The 27395-nt window shown below is 46.6% G+C and overlaps 1 protein-coding gene across 1 annotated transcript in view; it reads left to right on the top strand.

Moving 5' to 3' along the window:
- Positions 1-2473: 2473 nt before the first annotated feature.
- The window catches only part of CUNH17orf75 (chromosome unknown C17orf75 homolog), a gene marked incomplete at its 5' end in the record, with an annotated part of 26320 nt that continues 1398 nt past the window's right edge, over positions 2474-27395 (top strand). The window contains 4 exons of the mRNA XM_056552952.1: positions 2474-2605; positions 9065-9184; positions 9316-9380; positions 13537-13772. Coding sequence (XP_056408927.1) covers positions 2474-2605; positions 9065-9184; positions 9316-9380; positions 13537-13772 — 553 coding nt within the window. The remainder of the gene's footprint in view (positions 2606-9064; positions 9185-9315; positions 9381-13536; positions 13773-27395) is intronic.

The raw sequence follows: 27395 nt of genomic DNA, 5'->3' as shown, positions 1-27395 counted from the left end.
CCCATATATATATGTAATATCTATAGTGTATACATGTAGATGGTGCCCCCCATATATATATAATATCTATAGTGTATACATGTAGATGGTGCCCCCATATATATATGTAATATCTATAGTGTATACAGGTAGATGGTGCCCCCATATATATGTAATATCTATAGTGTATACATGTAGATGGTGCCCCCCATATATATATGTAATATCTATAGTGTCATACAGGTAGATGGTGCCCCCCATATATATATTGTAATATCTATAGTGTATACATGTAGATGGTGCCCCCCATATATATATGTAATATCTATAGTGTATACATGTAGATGGTGCCCCCCATATATATATGTAATATCTATAGTGTATACATGTAGATGGTGCCCCCCATATATATATGTAATATCTATAGTGTATACATGTAGATGGTGCCCCCCATATATATATATAATATCTATAGTGTATACATGTAGATGGTGCCCCCCATATATATAATATCTATAGTGTATACATGTAGATGGTGCCCCCCATATATATATGTAATATCTATAGTGTATACATGTAGATTGGTGCCCCCCATATATATATGTAATATCTATAGTGTATACATGTAGATGGTGCCCCCCATATATATGTAATATCTATAGTGTATACATGTAGATGGTGCCCCCCCATATATATATGTAATATCTATAGTGTATACATGTAGATGGTGCCCCCATATATATATGTAATATCTATAGTGTATACATGTAGATGGTGCCCCCCATATATATATGTAATATCTATAGTGTATACATGTAGATGGTGCCCCCCATATATATATTAATATCTATAGTGTATACATGTAGATGGTGCCCCCCATATATATATGTAATATCTATAGTGTATACAGGTAGATGGTGCCCCCCATATATATATGTAATATCTATAGTGTATACATGTAGATGGTGCCCCCCATATATATGTAATATCTATAGTGTATACATGTAGATGGTGCCCCCATATATATGTAATATCTATAGTGTATACAGGTAGATGGTGCCCCACATATATATGTAATATCTATAGTGTATACATGTAGATGGTGCCCCCCATATATATGTAATATCTATAGTGTATACATGTAGATGGTGCCCCCCATATATATGTAATATCTATAGTGTATACATGTAGATGGTGCCCCCCATATATATATATATATATAATATCTATAGTGTATACAGGTAGATGGTGCCCCCCATATATATATGTAATATCTATAGTGTATACATGTAGATGGTGCCCCCCATATATATGTAATATCTATAGTGTATACATGTAGATGGTGCCCCCCATATATATATATATATATAATATCTATAGTGTATACATGTAGATGTTGCCCCCCATATATATATGTAATATCTATAGTGTATACAGGTAGATGGTGCCCCCCATATATATATATATATATGTAATATCTATAGTGTATACAGGTAGATGGTGCCCCCCATATATATATGTAAATATCTATAGTGTATACATGTAGATGGTGCCCCCCATATATATATGTAATATCTATAGTGTATACAGGTAGATGGTGCCCCCCATATATATGTAATATCTATAGTGTATACATGTAGATGGTGCCCCCCATATATATATATAATATCTATAGTGTATACATGTAGATGGTGCCCCCCATATATATATATATAATATCTATAGTGTATACATGTAGATGGTGCCCCCCCATATATATGTAATATCTATAGTGTATACATGTAGATGTTGCCCCCCATATATATATGTAATATCTATAGTGTATACATGTAGATGGTGCCCCCCATATATATATGTAATATCTATAGTGTATACATGTAGATGGTGCCCCCCATATATATATATATATAATATCTATAGTGTATACATGTAGATGTTGCCCCCCATATATATATGTAATATCTATAGTGTATACATGTAGATGGTGCCCCCCATATATATATAATATCTATAGTGTATACATGTAGATGGTGCCCCCCATATATATGTAATATCTATAGTGTATACATGTAGATGTTGCCCCCCATATATATATGTAATATCTATAGTGTATACATGTAGATGGTGCCCCCCATATATATATATATATAATATCTATAGTGTATACATGTAGATGTTGCCCCCCATATATATATATAATATCTATAGTGTATACATGTAGATGGTGCCCCCCATATATATATATAATATCTATAGTGTATACAGGTAGATGGTGCCCCCCATATATATGTAATATCTATAGTGTATACAGGTAGATGGTGCCCCCCATATATATATAATATCTATAGTGTATACAGGTAGATGGTGCCCCCCATATATATGTAATATCTATAGTGTATACAGCTCTGGAGTATAGATGATTACTGTAATACACGTGGAGCACTGCTGCATTATGGGTCACATGGATTGATGGTCACATGTCGTGGTGGGTTAGGACCCCCAGAGTAGACGTCTGTATCGCCTGCACAGGCTGCGGGGTCGTATTCCTTCTCTTTCCTATAATGTCACCTTCAGACTGGAGCTGGACGGTCATGTGGACGATCTGAGGAAGATCCTGGAGCCGCAGGTGAGACGTCTACAAGATGTCAGCTCTCCTCCTTATAATGACCGCCCTCCTCCTCCTCCTTATAATGACCGCCCTCCTCCTCCTCCTTATAATGACCGCCCTCCTCCTCCTCCTTATAATGACCGCCCTCCTCCTCCTCCTTATAATGACCGCCCTCCTCCTCCTCCTAATAATGACCGCCCTCCTCCTCTATAAGACGCTCCCCTCCTCCTAACCGCCTCCTTATAATGACCTCCCTCCTCCTCCTCCTTATAATGACCGCTCCTCCTCCTCCTCCTTATAATGACCTCCCTCCTCCTCCTCCTTATAATGACCGCCCTCCTCCTCCTTATAATGCCGCCCTCCTCCTCCTCCTTATAATGACCGCTCTCCTCCTCCTCCTTATAATGACCGCCCTCCTCCTCCTCCTTATAATGACCGCCCTCCTCCTCCTCCTTATAATGACCGCCCTCCTCCTCCTCCTTATAATGACCGCCCTCCTCCTCCTCCTTATAATGACCGCCCTCCTCCTCCTCCCTATAATGACCGCCCTCCTCCTCCTCCTTATAATGACTGCCCTCCTCCTCCTCCTTATAATGACCGCCCTCCTCCTCCTCCTTATAATGACCGCCCTCCTCCTCCTCCTTATAATGACCGCTCTCCTCCTCCTCCTTATAATGACCTCCCTCCTCCTCCTCCTTATAATGACCGCCCTCCTCCTCCTCCTTATAATGACCGCCCTCCTCCTCCTCCTTATAATGACCGCCCTCCTCCTCCTCCTTATACTGACCGCCCTCCTCCTCCTCCTTATACTGACCGCCCTCCTCCTCCTCCTTATAATGACCGCCCTCCTCCTCCTCCTCCTTATAATGACCGCCCTCCTCCTCCTCCTTATAATGACCGCCCTCCTCCTCCTCCTTATAATGACCGCCCTCCTCCTCCTCCTTATAATGACCGCCCTCCTCCTCCTCCTTATAATGACCGCCCTCCTCCTCCTTATAATGACCGCCCTCCTCCTCCTCCTTATAATGACCGCTCTCCTCCTCCTCCTTATAATGACCTCCCTCCTCCTCCTCCTTATAATGACCGCCCTCCTCCTCCTCCTTATAATGACCGCCCTCCTCCTCCTCCTTATAATGACCTCCCTCCTCCTCCTCCTTATAATGACCGCCCTCCTCCTCCTCCTTATAATGACCTCCCTCCTCCTCCTCCTTATAATGACCGCCCTCCTCCTCCTCTTTATAATGACCGCCCTCCTCCTCCTCCTCCTTATAATGACCGCCCTCCTCCTCCTCCTTATAATGACCGCCCTCCTCCTCCTCCTTATAATGACCGCCCTCCTCCTCCTTATAATGACCGCCCTCCTCCTCCTCCTTATAATGACCGCCCTCCTCCTCCTCCTTATAATGACCGCCCTCCTCCTCCTCCTTATAATGACCGCCCTCCTCCTCCTCCTCCTCCTTATAATGACCTCCCTCCTCCTCCTCCTTATAATGACCTCCCTCCTCCTCCTTATAATGACCTCCCTCCTCCTCCTCCTTATAATGACCGCCCTCCTCCTCCTTATAATGACCGCCCTCCTCCTCCTTATAATGACCTCCCTCCTCCTCCTCCTTATAATGACCGCCCTCCTCCTCCTTATAATGACCGCCCTCCTCCTCCTCCTCCTTATAATGACCGCCCTCCTCCTCCTCCTCCTTATAATGACCGCCCTCCTCCTCCTCCTCCTCCTTATAATGACCGCCCTCCTCCTCCTCCTCCTCCTTATAATGACCGCCCTCCTCCTTATAATGACCTCCCTCCTCCTCCTCCTTATAATGACCGCCCTCCTCCTCCTCCTCCTTATAATGACCGCCCTCCTCCTCCTCCTTATAATGACCGCCCTCCTCCTCCTCCTCCTCCTTATAATGACCGCCCTCCTCCTCCTCCTTATAATGACCGCCCTCCTCCTCCTCCTTATAATGACCGCCCTCCTCCTCCTCCTCCTTATAATGACCGCCCTCCTCCTCCTCCTCCTCCTCCTTATAATGACCGCCCTCCTCCTCCTCCTCCTCCTTATAATGACCGCCCTCCTCCTCCTCCTTATAATGACCGCCCTCCTCCTCCTCCTTATAATGACCGCCCTCCTCCTCCTCCTTATAATGACCGCCCTCCTCCTCCCTCCTTATAATGACCGCCCTCCTCCTCCTTATAATGACCGCCCTCCTCCTCTTCCTTATAATGACCGCCCTCTCCTCCTCCTCCTCCTTATAATGACCGCCCTCCTCCTCCTTATAATGACCGCCCTCCTCCTCCTCCTCCTTATAATGACCGCCCTCCTCCTTATAATGACCTCCCTCCTCCTCCTCCTCCTTATAATGACCGCCCTCCTCCTCCTCCTCCTTATAATGACCGCCCTCCTCCTTATAATGACCTCCCTCCTCCTCCTCCTCCTTATAATGACCGCCCTCCTCCTCCTTATAATGACCGCCCTCCTCCTCCTTATAATGACCGCCCCTCCTCCTCCTTATAATCTCCGCCCTCCTCCTCCTTATAATGACCGCCCTCCTCCTCCTCCTCCTCCTTATAATGACCGCCCTCCTCCTTATAATGACCTCCCTCCTCCTCCTCCTTATAATGACCTCCCTCCTCCTCCTCCTTATAATGACCGCCCTCCTCCTCCTTATAATGACCTCCCTCCTCCTCCTCCTTATAATGACCGCCCTCCTCCTCCTCCTCCTTATAATGACCGCCCTCCTCCTCCTCCTTATAATGACCGCCCTCCCTCCTTATAATGACCTCCCTCCTCCTCCTCCTTATAATGACCGCCCTCCTCCTCCTTATAATGACCTCCCTCCTCCTCCTTTTAATGACCGCTCTCCTCCTTATAATGACCGCCCTCCTCCTCCTCCTTATAATGACCGCCCTCCTCCTCCTCCTTATAATGACCGCCCTCCTCCTCCTCCTTATAATGACCGCCCTCCTCCTCCTCCTTATAATGACCGCCCTCCTCCTCCTCCTTATAATGACCGCCCTCCTCCTCCTCCTTATAATGACCGCCCTCCTCCTCCTCCTTATAATGACCGCCCTCCTCCTCCTCCTTATAATGACCGCTCTCCTCCTCCTCCTTATAATGACCGCCCTCCTCCTCCTCCTTATAATGACCGCCCTCCTCCTCCTCCTTATAATGACCGCCCTCCTCCTCCTCCTTATAATGACCGCCCTCCTCCTCCTCCTTATACTGACCGCCCTCCTCCTCCTCCTTATAATGACCGCCCTCCTCCTCCTCCTCCTTATAATGACCGCCCTCCTCCTCCTCCTTATAATGACCGCCCTCCTCCTCCTCCTTATAATGACCGCCCTCCTCCTCCTCCTTATAATGACCGCCCTCCTCCTCCTCCTTATAATGACCGCCCTCCTCCTCCTCCTCCTCCTTATAATGACCGCCCTCCTCCTCCTCCTTATAATGACCGCCCTCCTCCTCCTTATAATGACCGCCCTCCTCCTCCTCCTTATAATGACCGCTCTCCTCCTCCTCCTTATAATGACCTCCTCCTCCTCCTCCTTATAATGACCGCCCTCCTCCTCCTCCTTATAATGTCCGCCCTCCTCCTCCTCCTTATAATGACCTCCCTCCTCCTCCTCCTTATAATGACCGCCTCTCCTCCTCCTCTTTATAATGACCGCCCTCCTCCTCCTTATAATGACCACCCTCCTCCTCCTCCTTATAATGACCGCCCTCCTCCTCCTCCTTATAATGACCGCCCTCCTCCTCCTTATAATGACCGCCCTCCTCCTCCTCCTTATAATGACCGCCTCTCCTCCTCCTCCTTATAATGACCGCCCTCCTCCTCCTCCTTATAATGACCGCCCTCCTCCTCCTCCTCCTCCTCCTTATAATGACCTCCCTCCTCCTCCTCCTTATAATGACCGCCCTCCTCCTCCTTATAATGACCTCCCTCCTCCTCCTCCTTATAATGACCGCCCTCCTCCTCCTTATAATGACCGCCCTCCTCCTCCTTATAATGACCTCCCTCCTCCTCCTCCTTATAATGACCGCCCTCCTCCTCCTTATAATGACCGCCCTCCTCCTCCTCCTCCTTATAATGACCGCCCTCCTCCTCCTCCTCCTCCTTATAATGACCCGCCCTCCTCCTCCTCCTTATAATGACCGCCCTCCTCCTCCTCCTCCTTATAATGACCGCCCTCCTCCTCCTCCTCCTCCTCCTCCTTATAATGACCGCCCTCCTCCTCCTCCTTATACTGACCGCCCTCCTCCTCCTCCTTATAATGACCGCCCTCCTCCTCCTTATAATGACGCCCTCCTCCTCCTCCTTATAATGACCGCCCTCCTCCTCCTCCTTATAATGACCGCCCTCCTCCTCCTCCTCCTTATAATGACCGCCCTCCTCCTCCTCCTTATAATGACCGCCCTCCTCCTCCTCCTCCTTATAATGACCGCCCTCCTCCTCCTCCTTATAATGACCGCCCTCCTCCTCCTTATAATGACCGCCCTCCTCCTCCTCCTTATAATGACCGCTCTCCTCCTCCTCCTTATAATGACCTCCCTCCTCCTCCTCCTTATAATGACCGCCCTCCTCCTCCTCCTCTATAATGTCCGCCCTCCTCCTCCTCCTTATAATGACCTCCCTCCTCCTCCTCCTTATAATGACCTCCCTCCTCTCCCTCCTTATAATGACCGCCCTCCTCCTCCTCCTCCTCCTTATAATGACCTCCCTCCTCCTCCTCCTTATAATGACCGCCCTCCTCCTCCTCTTTATAATGACCGCCCTCCTCCTCCTCCTCCTTATAATGACCGCCCTCCTCCTCCTCCTTATAATGACCGCCCTCCTCCTCCTCCTTATAATGACCGCCCTCCTCCTCCTCCTCCTTATAATGACCGCCCTCCTCCTCCTTATAATGACCGCCCTCCTCCTCCTCCTTATAATGACCCCGCCTCCTCCTCCTCCTTATAATGACCCGCCCTCCTCCTCCTCCTTATAATGACCGCCCTCCTCCTCCTCCTCCTCCTTATAATGACCTCCCTCCTCCTCCTCCTTATAATGACCGCCCTCCTCCTCCTTATAATGACCTCCCTCCTCCTCCTCCTTATAATGACCGCCCTCCTCCTCCTTATAATGACCGCCCTCCTCCTCCTTATAATGACCTCCCTCCTCCTCCTCCTTATAATGACCGCCCTCCTCCTCCTTATAATGACCGCCCCTCCTCCTCCTCCTCCTTATAATGACCGCCCTCCTCCTCCTCCTCCTTATAATGACCGCCCTCCTCCTCCTCCTCCTCCTTATAATGACCGCCCTCCTCCTCCTCCTCCTCCTTATAATGACCCGCCCTCCTCCTTATAATGACCTCCCTCCTCCTCCTCCTTATAATGACCGCCCTCCTCCTTATAATGACCTCCCTCCTCCTCCTCCTTATAATGACCGCCCTCCTCCTCCTCCTCCTTATAATGACCGCCCTCCTCCTCCTCCTCCTCCTCCTTATAATGACCGCCCTCCTCCTCCTCCTTATAATGACCGCCCTCCTCCTCCTCCTTATAATGACCGCCTCCTCCTCCTCCCTTGTAATGACCGCCCTCCTCCTCCTCCTTATAATGACCGCCCTCCTCCTCCTTATAATGACCGCCCTCCTCCTCCTCCTTATAATGACCGCCCTCCTCCTCCTCCTCCTCCTTATAATGACCGCCCTCCTCCTCCTTATAATGACCGCCCTCCTCCTCCTTATAATGACCGCCCTCCTCCTTATAATGACCTCCCTCCTCCTCCTCCTCCTTATAATGACCGCCCTCCTCCTCCTTATAATGACCCGCCCTCCTCCTCCTTATAATGACCGCCCTCCTCCTCCTTATAATCTCCGCCCTCCTCCTCCTTATAATGACCTCCCTCCTCCTCCTCCTTATAATGACCGCCCTCCTCCTTATAATGACCGCCCTCCTCCTCCTCCTTATAATCTCCGCCCTCCTCCTCCTTATAATGACCGCCCTCCTCCTCCTGCTCCTCCTTATAATGACCGCCCTCCTCCTTATAATGACCTCCCTCCTCCTCCTCCTTATAATGACCTCCCCTCCTCCTCCTCCTTATAATGACCGCCCTCCTCCTCCTTATAATGACCTCCCTCCTCCTCCTTATAATGACCGCCCTCCTCCTCCTCCTCCTTATAATGACCGCCCTCCTCCTCCTCCTTATAATGACCGCCCTCCTCCTCCTCCTTATAATGACCTCCCTCTCCTCCTTTTAATGACCGCTCTCCTCCTTATAATGACCGCCCTCCTCCTCCTCCTTATAATGACCGCCCTCCTCCTCCTTATAATGACCGCCCTCCTCCTCCTCCTCCTCCTTATAATGACCGCCCTCCTCCTCCTCCTTATAATGACCGCCCTCCTCCTCCTCCTTATAATGACCGCCCTCCTCCTCCTTATAATCTCCGCCCTCCTCCTTATTATCTCCGCCCTCACCCGGTTCTCCCGCCCTCTCCTCCATACAGTTGGGTAACCTGGAGTCGGAGGTCCGTCCTCACCTGGGCGGTTGGTTTGAGGATACGGTGATGCCCGTCCATCGGGTGGTGAATCTCTTCCAGGAGAAGTTGGCGTACTTGCTTCATGCGGTGAGATGTTGGGGGTGATGATCTGGGATGTTGGCGGTTGGATGATGGAGTCTGTATGTTTGGAGGATAACCCCCCCCCCCCCCAGCGGGGACACCTGTCGTCATCACTGTACATCTCACCCTCCATACAGGCGCTGAGCTACACTCCAGTGATTGTGGTAAACTCCACCGAGCGGACACAGAATGACATCAGCAGGTAGGTGGTCATCAGTGCTCGGCAGGGTCTCTACCGCCCCCTATACTGCCCGGCAGGGTCTCTATCGCCCCCTATACTGCCCGGCAGGGTCTCTACCGCCCCCTATACTGCCCGGCAGGGTCTCTACCGCCCCCTATACTGCCCGGCAGGGTCTCTACCGCCCCCTATACTGCCCAGAAGGGTCTCTATCGCCCCCTATACTGCCCGGCAGGGTCTCTACCGCCCCCTATACTGCCCAGAAGGGTCTCTACCGCCCCCTATACTGCCCGGCAGGGTCTCTACCGCCCCCTATACTGCCCAGAAGGGTCTCTATCGCCCCCTATACTGCCCGGCAGGGTCTCTACCAACCCGCCCCCTATACTGCCCAGAAGGGTCTCTACCGCCCCCTATACTGCCCGGCAGGGTCTCTACCGCCCCCCTATACTGCCCGGCAGGGTCTCTACCGCCCCCTATACTGCCCGGAAGGGTCTCTATCGCCCCCTATACTGCCCGGCAGGGTCTCTACCGCCCCCTATACTGCCCGGCAGGGTCTCTACCGCCCCCTATACTGCCCGGCAGGGTCTCTACCACCGCCCCCTATACTGCCCGGCAGGGTCTCTACCGCCCCCTATACTGCCCGGCAGGGTCTCTATCGCCCCCTATACTGCCCGGAAGGGTCTCTATCGCCCCCTATACTGCCCGGCAGGGTCTCTACCGGCCCCTATACTGCCCCGTCAGGGTCAATACCGCCCCCTATACTGCCCCGCAGGGTCTCTACCGCCCCTATACTGCCCCGCAGGGTCTCTACCCGCCCCTATACTGCCCGGCAGGGTCTCTACCGGCCCCTATACTGCCCGTCAGGTTCTCTACCCGCCCCCCTTATACTGCCCGAAGGGTCTCTATCGCCCCCTATACTGCCCGGCAGGGTCTCTACCGCCCCCCTATACTTCCCGGAAGGGTCTCTACCGCCCCCTATACTGCCCGCAGGGGTCTCTACCGGCCCCTATACTGCCCGTCAGGGTCAATACCGCCCCCTATACTGCCCCGCAGGGTCTCTACCGCCCCTATACTGCCCGGCAGGGTCTCTACCGCCCCTATACTTCCCGTCAGGGTCTCTACCGCCCCCTATACTGTCCCGGCAGGGTCTCTACCGCCCCCTATACTGTCCGGCAGGGTCTCTACCGCCCCCTATACTGCCCGTCAGGGTCTCTACCGTCCCCTATACTGCCCGGCAGGGTCTCTTCCTCCCCCTATACTGTCCGGCAGGGTCTCTACCCGCCCCCTATACTGCCCGGCAGGGTCTCTACCCGCCCCCTATACTGCCCGGCAGGGTCTCTACCGACCCCTATACTGCCCGGCAGGGTCTCTACCGCCCCCTATACTGTCCGGCAGGGTCTCTACCGCCCCCTATACTGCCCGGCAGGGTCTCTACCCGCCCCCTATACTGCCCGGCAGGGCTTGTACCGCCCCCTATACTGCCCGGCAGGGTCTCTACCGCCCCCCTATACTGCCCGGCAGGGTCTCTACCGCCCCCTATACTGCCCCGCAGGGTCTCTACCGCCCCCTATACTGCCCGGCAGGGTCTCTACCGCCCCCTATACTGCCCGGCAGGGTCTCTATCGCCCCCTATACTGCCCGGCAGGGTCTGTACCGCCCCCTATACTGCCCGGCAGGGTCTCTACCGCCCCCTATACTGCCCCGCAGGGTCTCTACCGCCCCCTATACTGCCCGGCAGGGTCTCTACCGCCCCCTATACTGCCCGACAGGGTCTGTACCGCCCCCTATACTGCCCGGCAGGGTCTCTACCGCGCCCTATACTGGCCCGGCAGGGTCTCTACCGCCCCCTATACTGCCCCGCAGGGTCTCTACCGCCCCCTATACTGCCCGGCAGGGTCTCTACCGCCCCCTATACTGTCCGGCAGGGTCTCTACCGTCCCCTATACTGCCCCGCAGGGTCTCTACCGCCCCCTATACTGCCCCGCAGGGTCTCTACCGCCCCCTATACTGTCCGGCAGGGTCTCTACCCGCCCCCTATACTGCCCCGCAGGGTCTCTACCGCCCCCTTTACTGTCCGGCAGGGTCTCTACCGCCCCCTATACTGTCCGGCAGGGTCTCTACCGCCCCCTATACTGTCCGGCAGGGTCTCTACCGCCCCCTATACTGCCCCGCAGGGTCTCTACCGCCCCCTATACTGTCCGGCAGGGTCTCTACCGTCCCCTATACTGCCCCGCAGGGTCTCTACCGCCCCCTATACTGCCCCGCAGGGTCTCTACCGCCCCCTATACTGCCCGGCAGGGTCTCTACCGCCCCCTATACTGCCCGGCAGGGTCTCTACCGCCCCCTATACTGCCCCGCAGGGTCTCTACCGCCCCCCTATACTGCCCGGCAGGGTCTCTACCGCCCCCTATACTGTCCGGCAGGGTCTCTACCGCCCCCTATACTGTCCGGCAGGGTCTCTACCGCCCCCCTATACTGCCCCGCAGGGTCTCTACCGCCCCCTATACTGCCCGGCAGGGTCTCTACCGCCCCCTATACTGCCCCGCAGGGTCTCTACCGCCCCCTATACTGTCCGGCAGGGTCTCTACCGCCCCCTATACTGCCCCGCAGGGTCTCTACCGCCCCCTTTACTGTCCGGCAGGGTCTCTACCGCCCCCTATACTGTCCGGCAGGGTCTCTACCGCCCCCTATACTGTCCGGCAGGGTCTCTACCGCCCCCTATACTGCCCCATAAACTGTCCGGCAGGGTCTCTACCGCCCCCTATACTGCCTGGCAGGGTCTCTACCGCCCCCTATACTGCCCGGCAGGGTCTCTACCGCCCCCTATACTGCCCCGCAGGGTCTCTACCGCCCCCTATACTGCCCGGCAGGGTCTCTACCGCCCCCTATACTGCCCGGCAGGGTCTCTACCGCCCCCTATACTGCCCGGCAGGGTCTCTACCGCCCCCTATACTGTCCGGCAGGGTCTCTACCGCCCCCTATACTGCCCGGCAGGGTCTCTACCGCCCCCTATACTGCCCGGCAGGGTCTCTACCGCCCCCTATACTGCCCGGCAGGGTCTCTACCGCCCCCTATACTGCCCCATAAACTGCCCGGCAGGGTCTCTACCGCCCCCTATACTGCCCGGCAGGGTCTCTACCGCCCCCTATACTGTCCGGCAGGGTCTCTACCGCCCCCTATACTGCCCGGCAGGGTCTCTACCGCCCCCTATACTGCCCGGCAGGGTCTCTATCGCCCCCCTATACTGCCCGGCAGGGTCTCTACCGCCCCCTATACTGCCCCGCAGGGTCTCTACCGCCCCCTATACTGCCCGGCAGGGTCTCTACCGCCCCCTATACTGCCCGGCAGGGTCTCTACCGCCCCTATACTGCCCGGCAGGGTCTCTACCACCCCCTATACTGTCCGGCAGGGTCTCTACCGCCCCCTATACTGCCCGGCAGGGTCTCTACCGCCCCCTATACTGCCCGGCAGGGTCTCTACCGCCCCCTATACTGCCCGGCAGGGTCTCTACCGCCCCCTATACTGCCCCATAAACTGCCCGGCAGGGTCTCTACCCGCCCCCTATACTGCCCGGCAGGGTCTCTACCGCCCCCTATACTGTCCGGCAGGGTCTCTACCGCCCCCTATACTGCCCGGCAGGGTCTCTATCGCCCCCTATACTGCCCGGCAGGGTCTCTACCCGCCCCCTATACTGCCCGGCAGGGTCTCTACCGCCCCCTTTACTGTCCGGCAGGGTCTCTACCGCCCCCTATACTGCCCGGCAGGGTCTCTACCGCCCCCTATACTGCCCGGCAGGGTCTCTACCGCCCCCTATACTGCCCGGCAGGGTCTCTACCGCCCCCTATACTGCCCGGCAGGGTCTCTACCGCCCCCTATACTGCCCGGCAGGGTCTCTACCGCCCCCTATACTGCCCGGCAGGGTCTCTACCGCCCCCTATACTGCCCGGCAGGGTCTCTACCGCCCCCTATACTGCCCGGCAGGGTTCTCTACCCGCCCCCTATACTGCCCGGCAGGGTCTCTACCGCCCCCTATACTGTCCGGCAGGGTCTCTACCGCCCCCTATACTGCCCGGCAGGGTCTCTACTGCCCCCTATACTGCCCCGCAGGGTCTCTACCGCCCCCTATACTGCCCCATAAACTGCCCGGCAGGGTCTCTACCGCCCCCATTGTTTTCTGCAGGTTTCAGAGCTCGGCTGGCCTGCAGGGATTAGTGCAGGAGGGAACCATGACGTCCCTGTGCGTTGCAATGACCGAGCAGCAGCAGCGATCAGTCACCGTGGACTTAAGTGATGGTCAGCCCCAACTGGTCAGTGCAGGTAGGACTGCTACTTACTACTACCACTACTGTTACTACTCCTACCACCACTGCTGCAACAACTACTACTACTACTACCACTACTACTACTACCACTACTGTTACTACCACTACTGTTACTACCACTACTGTTACTACTCCTACCACCACTGCTGCAACAACTACTACTACTACTACTACCACTACCACTACCACTACTACCACTACTGTTACTACTCCTACCACCACTGCTGCAACAACTACTACTACTACTACTACTACTACTACTACCACTACTGTTACTACCACTACTGTTACTACCACTACTGTTACTACTCCTACCACCACTGCTGCAACAACTACTACTACTACTACTACTAATACTACTACTACTACCACTACTACTACTACTACTAATACTACTACTACTACTACTACTACTACCACTACCACTACTACCACTACTGTTACTACCACTACTGTTACTACTCCTACCACCACTGCTGCAACAACTACTACTACTACTACTACTAATACTACTACTACTACTACTACTACTACCACTACCACTACTACCACTACTGTTACTACCACTACTGTTACTACTCCTACCACCACTGCTGCAACAACTACTACTACTACTAATACTACTACTACTACTACTACTACTACTACTACTACTACCACTACCACTACTACCACTACTGTTACTACTCCTACCACCACTGCTGCTACTACTACAACAACTACTACTAATACTACTACAACTAATACTACTACAACTAATACTACTACAACTAATACTACTACTACTACTACTGCAACAACTACTACTACTACTAATACTACTACTAATACTACTACAACTAATACTACTACTACCACTACTGTTACTACTCCTACCACCACTGCTGCTACTACTACAACAACTACTACTAATACTACCACTACTGTTACTACCACTACTGTTACTACTCCTACCACCACTGCTGCAACAACTACTACTACTACTACTACTACTACTACTACCACTACCACTACTGTTACTACCACTACTGTTACTACTCCTACCACCACTGCTGCTACTACTACAACAACTACTACTAATACTACCACTACTGTTACTACCACTACTGTTACTACTCCTACCACCACTGCTGCAACAACTACTACTACTACTACTACTACTACTACCACTACCACTACTGTTACTACTCCTACCACCACTGCTGCAACAACTACTACCACTACCACTACTACCCACTACTGTTACTACCACTACTGTTACTACTCCTACCACCACTGCTGCTACTACTACAACAACTACTACTAATACTACCACTACTGTTACTACCACTACTGTTACTACTCCTACCACCACTGCTGCAACAACTACTACTACTACTACTACCACTACTGTTACTACCACTACTGTTACTACTCCTACCACCACTGCTGCAACAACTACTACTACTACTACTACTACTACTGTTACTACCACTACTGTTACTACTCCTACCACCACTGCTGCTACTACTACAACAACTACTACTAATACTACTACAACTAATACTACTACTACAATAACTACTACTACTGTCACTACTCCTACCACCACTGCTGCAACAACTACTACTACTACTACTACTACCACTACTACTACTACCACTACTGTTACTACCACTACTGTTACTACTCCTACCACCACTGCTGCTACTACTACAACAACTACTGCAACAACTACTACTAATACTACTACAACTAATACTACTACTGTTACTACCACTACTGTTACTACTCTTACCACCACTGCTGCAACAACTACTGCAACAACTACTACTACTAATACTACAACTAATACTACTACTACAATAACTACTACTACTGTCACTACTCCTACCACCACTGCTGCAACAACTACTACTACTACTACTACTACTACTACTACTACTACTACCACTACTGTTACTACCACTACTGTTACTACTCTTACCACCACTGCTGCAACAACTACTACTACTAATACTACAACTAATACTACTACTACAATAACTACTACTACTGTCATTACTCCTACCACCACTGCTGCAACAACTACTACTACTACTACTACTACTACTACTACCACTACCACCACTACTACCACTACTGTTACTACCACTACTGTTACTACTCCTACCACCACTGCTGCTACTACTACAACAACTACTGCAACAACTACTACTAATACTACTACAACTAATACTACTACTGTTACTACCACTACTGTTACTACTCTTACCACCACTACTGCAACAACTACTGCAACAACTACTACTAATACTACTACAACTAATACTACTACTGTTACTACCACTACTGTTACTACTCCTACCACCACTGCTGCTACTACTACAACAACTACTGCAACAACTACTACTAATACTACTACAACTAATACTACTACTGTTACTACCACTACTGTTACTACTCTTACCACCACTACTGCAACAACTACTGCAACAACTACTACTACCACTACCACTACTACCACTACTGTTACTACTACTACTGTTACTACTCTTACCACCACTGCTGCTACTACTACAACAACTACTACTACAACTACCACTACTGTTACTACTACTACTGTCACTACTCCTACCACCACTGCTGCTACTACTACAACAACTACTGCAACAACTACTACTACTACCACTACTACCACTACTGTTACTACTACTACTGTTACTACTCCTACCACCACTGCTGCTACTACTACAACAACTACTGCAACAACTACTACAACAACTACTACCACTACCGCCACTGCTACTACCACTACAATAACTACTACTACAACTACTACCACTACAATAACTACTACTACTACCACTACCGCCACTGCTACTACCACTACAATAACTACGACTACAAATACTACTACCACTACTGTTACTACCACCACTGCTACTACTACTACTACTACCACCACTACTACCACTACTGTTACTACTACTACAACTACTACTACTACTACTACTGTTACTACCACCACTGCTGCTACTACTACAACAACTACTGCAACAACTACTACTACTACTACTACTACTACCACTACTGCTACTACTACAACAACAACTACTACTACCACTACAACTACTGCTACTACTACTACTACTACTACTACTACTACAACTACTACTACTACTACCACTACTGTTACTACAACAACAACTACTACTACAACTACTACTACTACTACCACTACTGTTACTACTCCTATCACCACTGCTGCTACTACTGCAACAACTACTACTACTACCACTACTACTACTACCACTACTACTACTACTGTTACTACCACCACTGCTGCTACTACAACAACAACTACTACTACTATTACTACTACCACCACTACTGTTACTACTACAACTACTACTACTACTACTACTACCACCACTATTGTTACTACTACAACTACTACTACTACAACAACAACTACTACTACTACCACCACTACAACTACTACTACTACCACTACCACCACCACTACTACTACTACCACTACCACCACTACTACTACAACAACTACTACTACTACCACTACTACTACAATTACTACTACCACTACAACTACTACTACAACAACTACTGCAACAACTACTACTACCACTACCACTCCTACTACTACAACAACTACTACTACCACTACCACTACTACCACTACCACTACTACCACTACCACTACTACCACTACAACTACTACTACTACTAACACTACTACTACTACCACTACTACTACCACTCCTACTACTACTACTACTGTTACTACTACTACTACTACTACCACTACAACTACTACCACTACAACTACTGCTACTACAACTACTGGTGCTGCTATTACTACTACTACTACCCATACTACTGCTATTACTACTGCTACCCATACTACTGCTATTACTACTACTACTACCCATACTACTGCTATTACTACTACTACTACCCATACTACTGCTATTACTACTACTACCCATACTACTGCTATTACTACTACTACCCATACTACTGCTATTACTACTACTACCCATACTACTACTACTACTACTACTACCCATACTACTACTACTACCCATACTACTGCTATTGCTACTACTACTACCCATACTACTGCTATTACTACTACTACTACCCATACTACTGCTATTACTACTACTACCACTACAACTACTGCTATTACTACTACTACTACCCATACTACTGCTATTACTACTACTACCCATACTACTACTTCTACTACTACTACCCATACTACTACTATTACTACTGCTACCCATACTACTGCTATTACTACTGCTACCCATACTACTGCTATTACTACTACTACTACCCATACTACTGCTATTACTACTACTACTACCCATACTACTGCTATTACTACTACTACCCATACTACTGCTATTACTACTACTACCCATACTACTGCTATTACTACTACTACCCATACTACTACTACTACTACTACTACTACCCATACTACTACTACTACCCATACTACTGCTATTGCTACTACTACTACCCATACTACTGCTATTACTACTACTACTACCCATACTACTGCTATTACTACTACTACTACCCATACTACTGCTATTACTACTACTACTACCCATACTACTGCTATTACTACTACTACTACCCATACTACTGCTATTACTACTGCTACCCATACTACTGCTATTACTACTGCTACCCATACTACTGCTATTACTACTACTACTACCCATACTACTGCTATTACTACTACTACTACCCATACTACTGCTATTACTACTACTACTACTACTACCACCCATACTACTGCTATTACTACTACTACCCATACTACTGCTATTACTACTACTACTACCCATACTACTACTACTACTACTACCCATACTACTGCTATTACTACTACTACCCATACTACTGATATTACTACTACTACTACCCATACTACTACTACTACTACTACCCATACTACTGCTATTACTACTACTACTGCTATTACTACCACTACTACCCATACTACTGCTATTACTACTACTACTGCTATTACTACCCATACTACTGCTATTACTACTACTACCCATACTACTACTACTACTACTACCCATACTACTGCTATTACTACTACTACCCATACTACTGCTATTACTAATACTACCCATACTACTGCTATTACTACTACTACCCATACAACTACTATTACTACTACTACCCATACTACTGCTATTACTACTACTACTACCCATACTACTGCTATTACTACTACTACTACCCATTCTACTACTATTACTACTACTACCCATACTACTGCTATTACTACTACTACTACCCATACTACTACTACTACTACTACTCATACTACTACTATTACTACTACACATACTACTGCTATTACTACTACCCTTACTACTACTATTACTACTACTACTACTACCCATACTACTGCTATTACTACTACTACTACCCATACTACTACTACCCATACTACTGCTATTACTACTACTACCCATATTACTACTACTACTATCCATACTACTACTACTACCAATACTACTACTATTACTACTACTACTACCCATACTACTGCTATTACTACTACTACCCATATTACTACTACTACTATCCATACTACTACTATTACTACTACTACTACCCATACTACTACTATTACTACTGCTACCCATACTACTGCTATTACTACTACTACTACCCATACTACTGCTATTACTACTACTACTACCCATACTACTGCTATTACTACTACTACTGCTATTACTACTACTACCCATACTACTACTACTACCCATACTACTGCTATTACTACTACTACCCATACTACTGCTATTACTAATACTACCCATACTACTGCTATTACTACTACTACCCATACTACTGCTATTACTACTACTACTACCCATACTACTGCTATTACTACTACTACTACCCATACTACTGCTATTACTACTACTACTACCCATACTACTGCTATTACTACTACCCATACTACTGCTATTACTACTACTACTACCCATACTACTACTACTACCCATACTACTACTATTACTACTACCCATACTACTGCTATTACTACTACTACTACTACCCATACTACTGCTATTACTACTACTACTTCCCATACTACTGCTATTACTACTACTACCCATACTACTGCTATTACTACTACTACTACCCATACTACTGCTATTACTACTACTACTACCCATACTACTGCTATTACTACTACTACTACCCATACTACTACTACTACCCATACTACTGCTATTACTACTACCCATACTACTGCTATTACTACTACTACTACCCATACTACTGCTATTACTACTACTACTACCCATACTACTACTATTACTACTACTACTACCCATACTACTGCTATTACTTCTACCCATACTACTGCTATTACTACTACTACTACTACCCATACTACTGCTATTACTACTACTACTACCCATACTACTGCTATTACTACTACTACCCATACTACTGCTATTACTACTACTACTACCCATACTACTACTACTACCCATACTACTGCTATTACTACTACCCATACTACTGCTATTACTACTACTACTACCCATACTACTGCTATTACTACTACTACTACCCATACTACTGCTATTACTACTACCCATACTACTACTACTACCCATACTACTACTATTACTACTACCCATACTACTGCTATTACTACTACTACTACCCATACTACTGCTATTACTACTACCCATACTACTGCTATTACTACTACTACTACCCATACTACTACTATTACTACTACTACTACCCATACTACTGCTATTACTACTGCTACCCATACTACTGCTATTACTACTACTACCCATACTACTGCTATTACTACTACTACCCATACTACTGCTATTACTACTACCCATACTACTGCTATTACTACTACTACTACTACCCATACTACTGCTATTACTACTACTACTACCCATACTACTGCTATTACTACTACTACTACCCATACTACTGCTATTACTACTACTACCCATACTACTGCTATTACTACTACCCATACTACTGCTATTACTACTACTACTACTACCCATATTACTGCTATTACTACTACTACTACCCATACTACTGCTATTACTACTACCCATACTACTGCTATTACTACTACTACTACCCATACTACTGCTATTACTACTACTACTACTACCCATACTACTGCTATTACTACTACCCATACTACTGCTATTACTACTACTACCCATACTACTGCTATTACTACTACCCATACTACTACTATTACTACTACCCATACTACTGCTATTACTACTACTACTACCCATACTACTGCTATTACTACTACTACTACCCATACTACTACCCATACTACTACTATTACTACTACCCATACTACTGCTATTACTACTACTACTACCCATACTACTGCTATTACTACTACCCATACTACTGCTATTACTACTACTACTACCTGTCAGGGTATAAAGCAAAGCGCTTTATACGGAAAAAGAAGGATCAAATAAAAATATCAACAGGGTTGATTCTATGAGGTGGACGTAAAAAAACACCTCAAGAAGACGACATTTGTAGATAATTTATGTTTTGCAATAATAAAACCCACTATTAACTGTTAGATAAAATATACAAATGATTTATTATATTACACAATAAAAATACAGTTGAATTGACACAAAACCATAAGCAATTTATATGGATGCAACACTCAGATTTGGCCACAAGATGGCTCTCTACCAAACACAATTACCCTATCACCTGGATAACACTAGGGGGCAGATGACTGGTCACACAATACACCATATATATATATATCTACCAGATTATTGCTCTGACAATATAACCAGTCCTGAGATTTAGTAGATTAGTCCTCCATGTTACCCGGATTATAGAAATTCACCAGAATATGGATTCCAAGGCGGAGATTCTTCTCGGAGTCAAGTTACATGCAATATTATATAATAGAATAAGAATAGCGCTGATACTGACAAAGCTGATTTATATATCCTCTATATCATGTAGGATCTGTAGTGATCTGTATCCTCTATATCATGTAGGATCTGTATCCTCTATATCATGTAGGATCTGTAGTGATCTGTATCCTCTGTAGTGATCTGTATCCTCTGTAGTGATCTGTATCCTCTATATCATGTAGGATCTGTAGTGATCTGTATCCTCTATATCATGTAGGATCTGTAGTGATCTGTATCCTCTATATCATGTAGGATCTGTAGTGATCTGTATCCTCTGTATCATGTAGGATCTGTATCCTCTATATCATGTAGGATCTGTAGTGATCTGTATCCTCTATATCATGTAGGATCTGTAGTGATCTGTATCCTCTATATCATGTAGGATCTGTAGTGATCTGTATCCTCTATATCATGTAGGATCTGTAGTGATCTGTATCCTCTGTAGTGATCTGTATCCTCTGTATCATGTAGGATCTGTAGTGATCTGTATCCTCTATATCATGTAGGATCTGTAGTGATCTGTATCCTCTGTAGTGATCTGTATCCTCTGTAGTGATCTGTATCCTCTATATCATGTAGGATCTGTAGTGATCTGTATCCTCTGTAGTGATCTGTATCCTCTGTAGTGATCTGTATCCTCTATATCATGTAGGATCTGTAGTGATCTGTATCCTCTATATCATGTAGGATCTGTAGTGATCTGTATCCTCTGTAGTGATCTGTATCCTCTGTAGTGATCTGTATCCTCTGTATCATGTAGGATCTGTAGTGATCTGTATCCTCTGTATCATGTAGGATCTGTAGTGATCTGTATCCTCTATATCATGTAGGATCTGTAGTGATCTGTATCCTCTGTATCATGTAGGATCTGTAGTGATCTGTATCCTCTGTATCATGTAGGATCTGTAGTGATCTGTATCCTCTGTATCATGTAGGATCTGTAGTGATCTGTATCCTGTATCATGTAGGATCTGTAGTGATCTGTATCTCCTCTGTATCATGTAGGATCTGTAGTGATCTGTATCCTCTGTATCATGTAGGATCTGTAGTGATCTGTATCCTCTGTATCATGTAGGATCTGTAGTGATCTGTATCATGTAGGATCTGTAGTGATCTGTATCCTCTATATCATGTAGGATCTGTAGTGATCTGTATCCTCTGTATCATGTATCCTCTGTAGTGATCTGTATCCTCTATATCATGTAGGATCTGTAGTGATCTGTATCCTCTGTAGTGATCTGTATCCTCTATATCATGTAGGATCTGTAGTGATCTGTATCCTCTGTATCATGTAGGATCTGTAGTGATCTGTATCCTCTGTATCATGTAGGATCTGTAGTGATCTGTATCCTGTATCATGTAGGATCTGTAGTGATCTGTATCATGTAGGATCTGTAGTGATCTGTATCCTCTGTAGTGATCTGTATCCTCTGTAGTGATCTGTATCCTCTGTAGTGATCTGTATCCTCTGTATCATGTATCCTCTGTAGTGATCTGTATCCTCTATATCATGTAGGATCTGTAGTGATCTGTATCCTCTGTAGTGATCTGTATCCTCTATATCATGTAGGATCTGTAGTGATCTGTATCCTCTGTAGTGATCTGTATCCTCTGTAGTGATCTGTATCCTCTGTATCATGTAGGATCTGTAGTGATCTGTATCCTCTGTATCATGTAGGATCTGTATCCTCTATATCATGTAGGATCTGTAGTGATCTGTATCCTCTATATCATGTAGGATCTGTAGTGATCTGTATCCTCTGTAGTGATCTGTATCCTCTGTATCATGTAGGATCTGTAGTGATCTGTATCCTCTGTAGTGATCTGTATCCTCTGTATCATGTAGGATCTGTAGTGATCTGTATCCTCTGTAGTGATCTGTATCCTCTGTATCATGTAGGATCTGTAGTGATCTGTATCCTCTGTAGTGATCTGTATCCTCTGTATCATGTAGGATCTGTAGTGATCTGTATCCTCTGTATCATGTAGGATCTGTAGTGATCTGTATCCTGTATCATGTAGGATCTGTAGTGATCTGTATCCTCTGTAGTGATCTGTATCTCCTCTGTATCATGTAGGATCTGTAGTGATCTGTATCCTCTGTAGTGATCTGTATCCTCTGTAGTGATCTGTATCCTCTGTAGTGATCTGTATCCTCTGTAGTGATCTGTATCCTCTGTATCATGTATCCTCTGTAGTGATCTGTATCCTCTGTATCATGTAGGATCTGTAGTGATCTGTATCCTCTGTAGTGATCTGTATCCTCTGTATCATGTAGGATCTGTAGTGATCTGTATCCTCTGTATCATGTATCCTCTTTAGTGATCTGTATCCTCTGTATCATGTAGGATCTATAGTGATCTGTATCCTCTGTAGTGATCTGTATCTCCTCTGTATCATGTAGGATCTGTAGTGATCTGTATCTCCTCTGTATCATGTAGGATCTGTAGTGATCTGTATCCTCTGTATCATGTAGGATCTGTAGTGATCTGTATCCTCTGTAGTGATCTGTATCCTCTGTAGTGATCTGTATCTCCTCTGTATCATGTAGGATCTGTAGTGATCTGTATCCTCTGTAGTGATCTGTATCCTCTGTAGTGATCTGTATCCTCTGTAGTGATCTGTATCCTCTGTAGTGATCTGTATCCTCTGTAGTGATCTGTATCCTCTATATCATGTAGGATCTGTAGTGATCTGTATCCTCTGTATCATGTATCCTCTGTAGTGATCTGTATCCTCTGTATCATGTAGGATCTGTAGTGATCTGTATCCTCTGTAGTGATCTGTATCCTCTGTATCATGTAGGATCTGTAGTGATCTGTATCCTCTGTATCATGTATCCTCTGTAGTGATCTGTATCCTCTGTATCATGTAGGATCTATAGTGATCTGTATCCTCTGTATCATGTAGGATCTGTAGTGATCTGTATCCTCTGTATCATGTAGGATCTATAGTGATCTGTATCCTCTGTATCATGTATCCTCTGTAGTGATCTGTATCCTCTGTATCATGTAGGATCTATAGTGATCTGTATCCTCTGTATCATGTAGGATCTATAGTGATCTGTATCCTCTGTAGTGATCTGTATCTCCTCTGTATCATGTAGGATCTGTAGTGATCTGTATCTCCTCTGTATCATTTAGGATCTGTAGTGATCTGTATCCTCTGTATCATGTAGGATCTGTAGTGATCTGTATCCTCTGTAGTGATCTGTATCCTCTGTAGTGATCTGTATCATGTAGGATCTGTAGTGATCTGTATCCTCTGTATCATGTAGGATCTGTAGTGATCTGTATCCTCTGTATCATGTAGGATCTGTAGTGATCTGTATCCTCTGTATCATGTAGGATCTGTAGTGATCTGTATCCTCTGTATCATGTAGGATCTGTAGTGATCTGTATCCTCTGTAGTGATCTGTATCCTCTGTATCATGTAGGATCTGTAGTGATCTGTATCCTCTATATCATGTAGGATCTGTAGTGATCTGTATCCTCTATATCATGTAGGATCTGTAGTGATCTGTATCCTCTGTAGTGATCTGTATCCTCTATCATGTAGGATCTGTAGTGATCTGTATCCTCTGCATCATGTATCCTCTGTAGTGATCTGTATCCTCTGTATCATGTAGGATCTGTAGTGATCTGTATCCTCTGTATCATGTAGGATCTGTAGTGATCTGTATCCTCTGTAGTGATCTGTATCCTCTATATCATGTAGGATCTGTAGTGATCTGTATCCTCTGTATCATGTAGGATCTGTAGTGATCTGTATCCTCTATATCATGTAGGATCTGTAGTGATCTGTATCCTCTATATCATGTAGGATCTGTAGTGATCTGTATCCTCTGTATCATGTAGGATCTGTAGTGATCTGTATCCTCTGTAGTGATCTGTATCTCCTCTGTATCATGTAGGATCTGTAGTGATCTGTATCCTCTGTAGTGATCTGTATCCTCTTGTAGTGATCTGTATCCTCTGTAGTGATCTGTATCCTCTGTAGTGATCTGTATCCTCTGTAGTGATCTGTATCCTCTGTATCATGTATCCTCTGTAGTGATCTGTATCCTCTGTATCATGTAGGAGTCTGTAGTGATCTGTATCCTCTGTAGTGATCTTATCCTCTGTACATGTATCCTCTGTAGTGATCTGTATCCTCTATAATCATGTAGGATCTGTAGTGATCTGTATCCTCTGTAGTGATCTGTATCCTCTATATCATGTAGGATCTGTAGTGATCTGTATCCTCTGTAGTGATCTGTATCCTCTGTATCATGTATCCTCTGTAGTGATCTGTATCCTCTATATCATGTAGGATCTGTAGTGATCTGTATCCTCTGTATCATGTAGGATCTGTAGTGATCTGTATCCTCTGTATCATGTAGGATCTATAGTGATCTGTATCCTCTGTATCATGTAGGATCTGTAGTGATCTGTATCCTCTGTATCATGTAGGATCTGTAGTGATCTGTATCCTCTGTATCATGTAGGATCTGTAGTGATCTGTATCCTCTATATCATGTAGGATCTGTAGTGATCTGTATCCTCTGTAGTGATCTGTATCCTCTATCATGTAGGATCTGTAGTGATCTGTATCCTCTGCATCATGTATCCTCTGTAGTGATCTGTATCCTCTGTATCATGTAGGATCTGTAGTGATCTGTATCCTCTGTATCATGTAGGATCTGTAGTGATCTGTATCCTCTGCATCATGTATCCTCTGTAGTGATCTGTATCCTCTGTATCATGTAGGATCTGTAGTGATCTGTATCCTCTGTATCATGTAGGATCTGTAGTGATCTGTATCCTCTGTATCATGTAGGATCTGTAGTGATCTGTATCCTCTATATCATGTAGGATCTGTAGTGATCTGTATCCTCTGTATCATGTAGGATCTGTAGTGATCTGTATCCTCTGCATCATGTATCCTCTGTAGTGATCTGTATCCTCTGTATCATGTAGGATCTGTAGTGATCTGTATCCTCTGTATCATGTAGGATCTGTAGTGATCTGTATCCTCTGTATCATGTAGGATCTGTAGTGATCTGTATCCTCTGTATCATGTAGGATCTGTAGTGATCTGTCTCCTCTGTAGATCTGTATCTCCTCTGTAGTGATCTGTATCCTCTGGATCTGTATCCTCTGTAGTGATCTGTATCCTGCTGTCAGTGATCTGATCCTCTGTAGTGATACTGTATCCTCTGTATCTATCTGTATCTCTGTAGTGATCTGTATACCTCTGTATCATGTAGGATCTGTAGTGATCTGTATCCTCTGTAGTGATCTGTATCCTCTGTATCATGTAGGATCTATACGTGATCTGTATCCTCTGTAGTGATCTGTATCATGTAGGATCTGTAGTGATCTGTATCCTCTTGTATCATGTAGGATCTGTAGTGATCTGTATCCTCTGTATCATGTAGGGATCTGTAGTGATCTAGTATCTCTGTAGTGATCTGTATCCTCTGTATCATGTATCCTCTGTAGTGATCTGTATCCTCTGTATCATGTAGGATCTGTAGTGATCTGTATCCTCTGTATCATGTAGGATCTGTAGTGATCTGTATCCTCTGTATCATGTAGGACTCTGTAGTGATCTGTATCTCCTCTGTATCATGTAGGATCTGTAGTGATCTGTATCCTCTGTAATCATGTAGGATCTGTAGTGATCTGGTATCCTCTGTAGTGATCTGTATCCTCTGTATCATGAAGGATCTG

This window comes from Hyla sarda, unplaced genomic scaffold (assembly GCF_029499605.1).
Source record: "Hyla sarda isolate aHylSar1 unplaced genomic scaffold, aHylSar1.hap1 scaffold_2144, whole genome shotgun sequence".
Taxonomy (NCBI): Eukaryota; Metazoa; Chordata; class Amphibia; order Anura; family Hylidae; genus Hyla; species Hyla sarda.
This window is presented reverse-complemented; position numbering and strand designations above follow the sequence as displayed.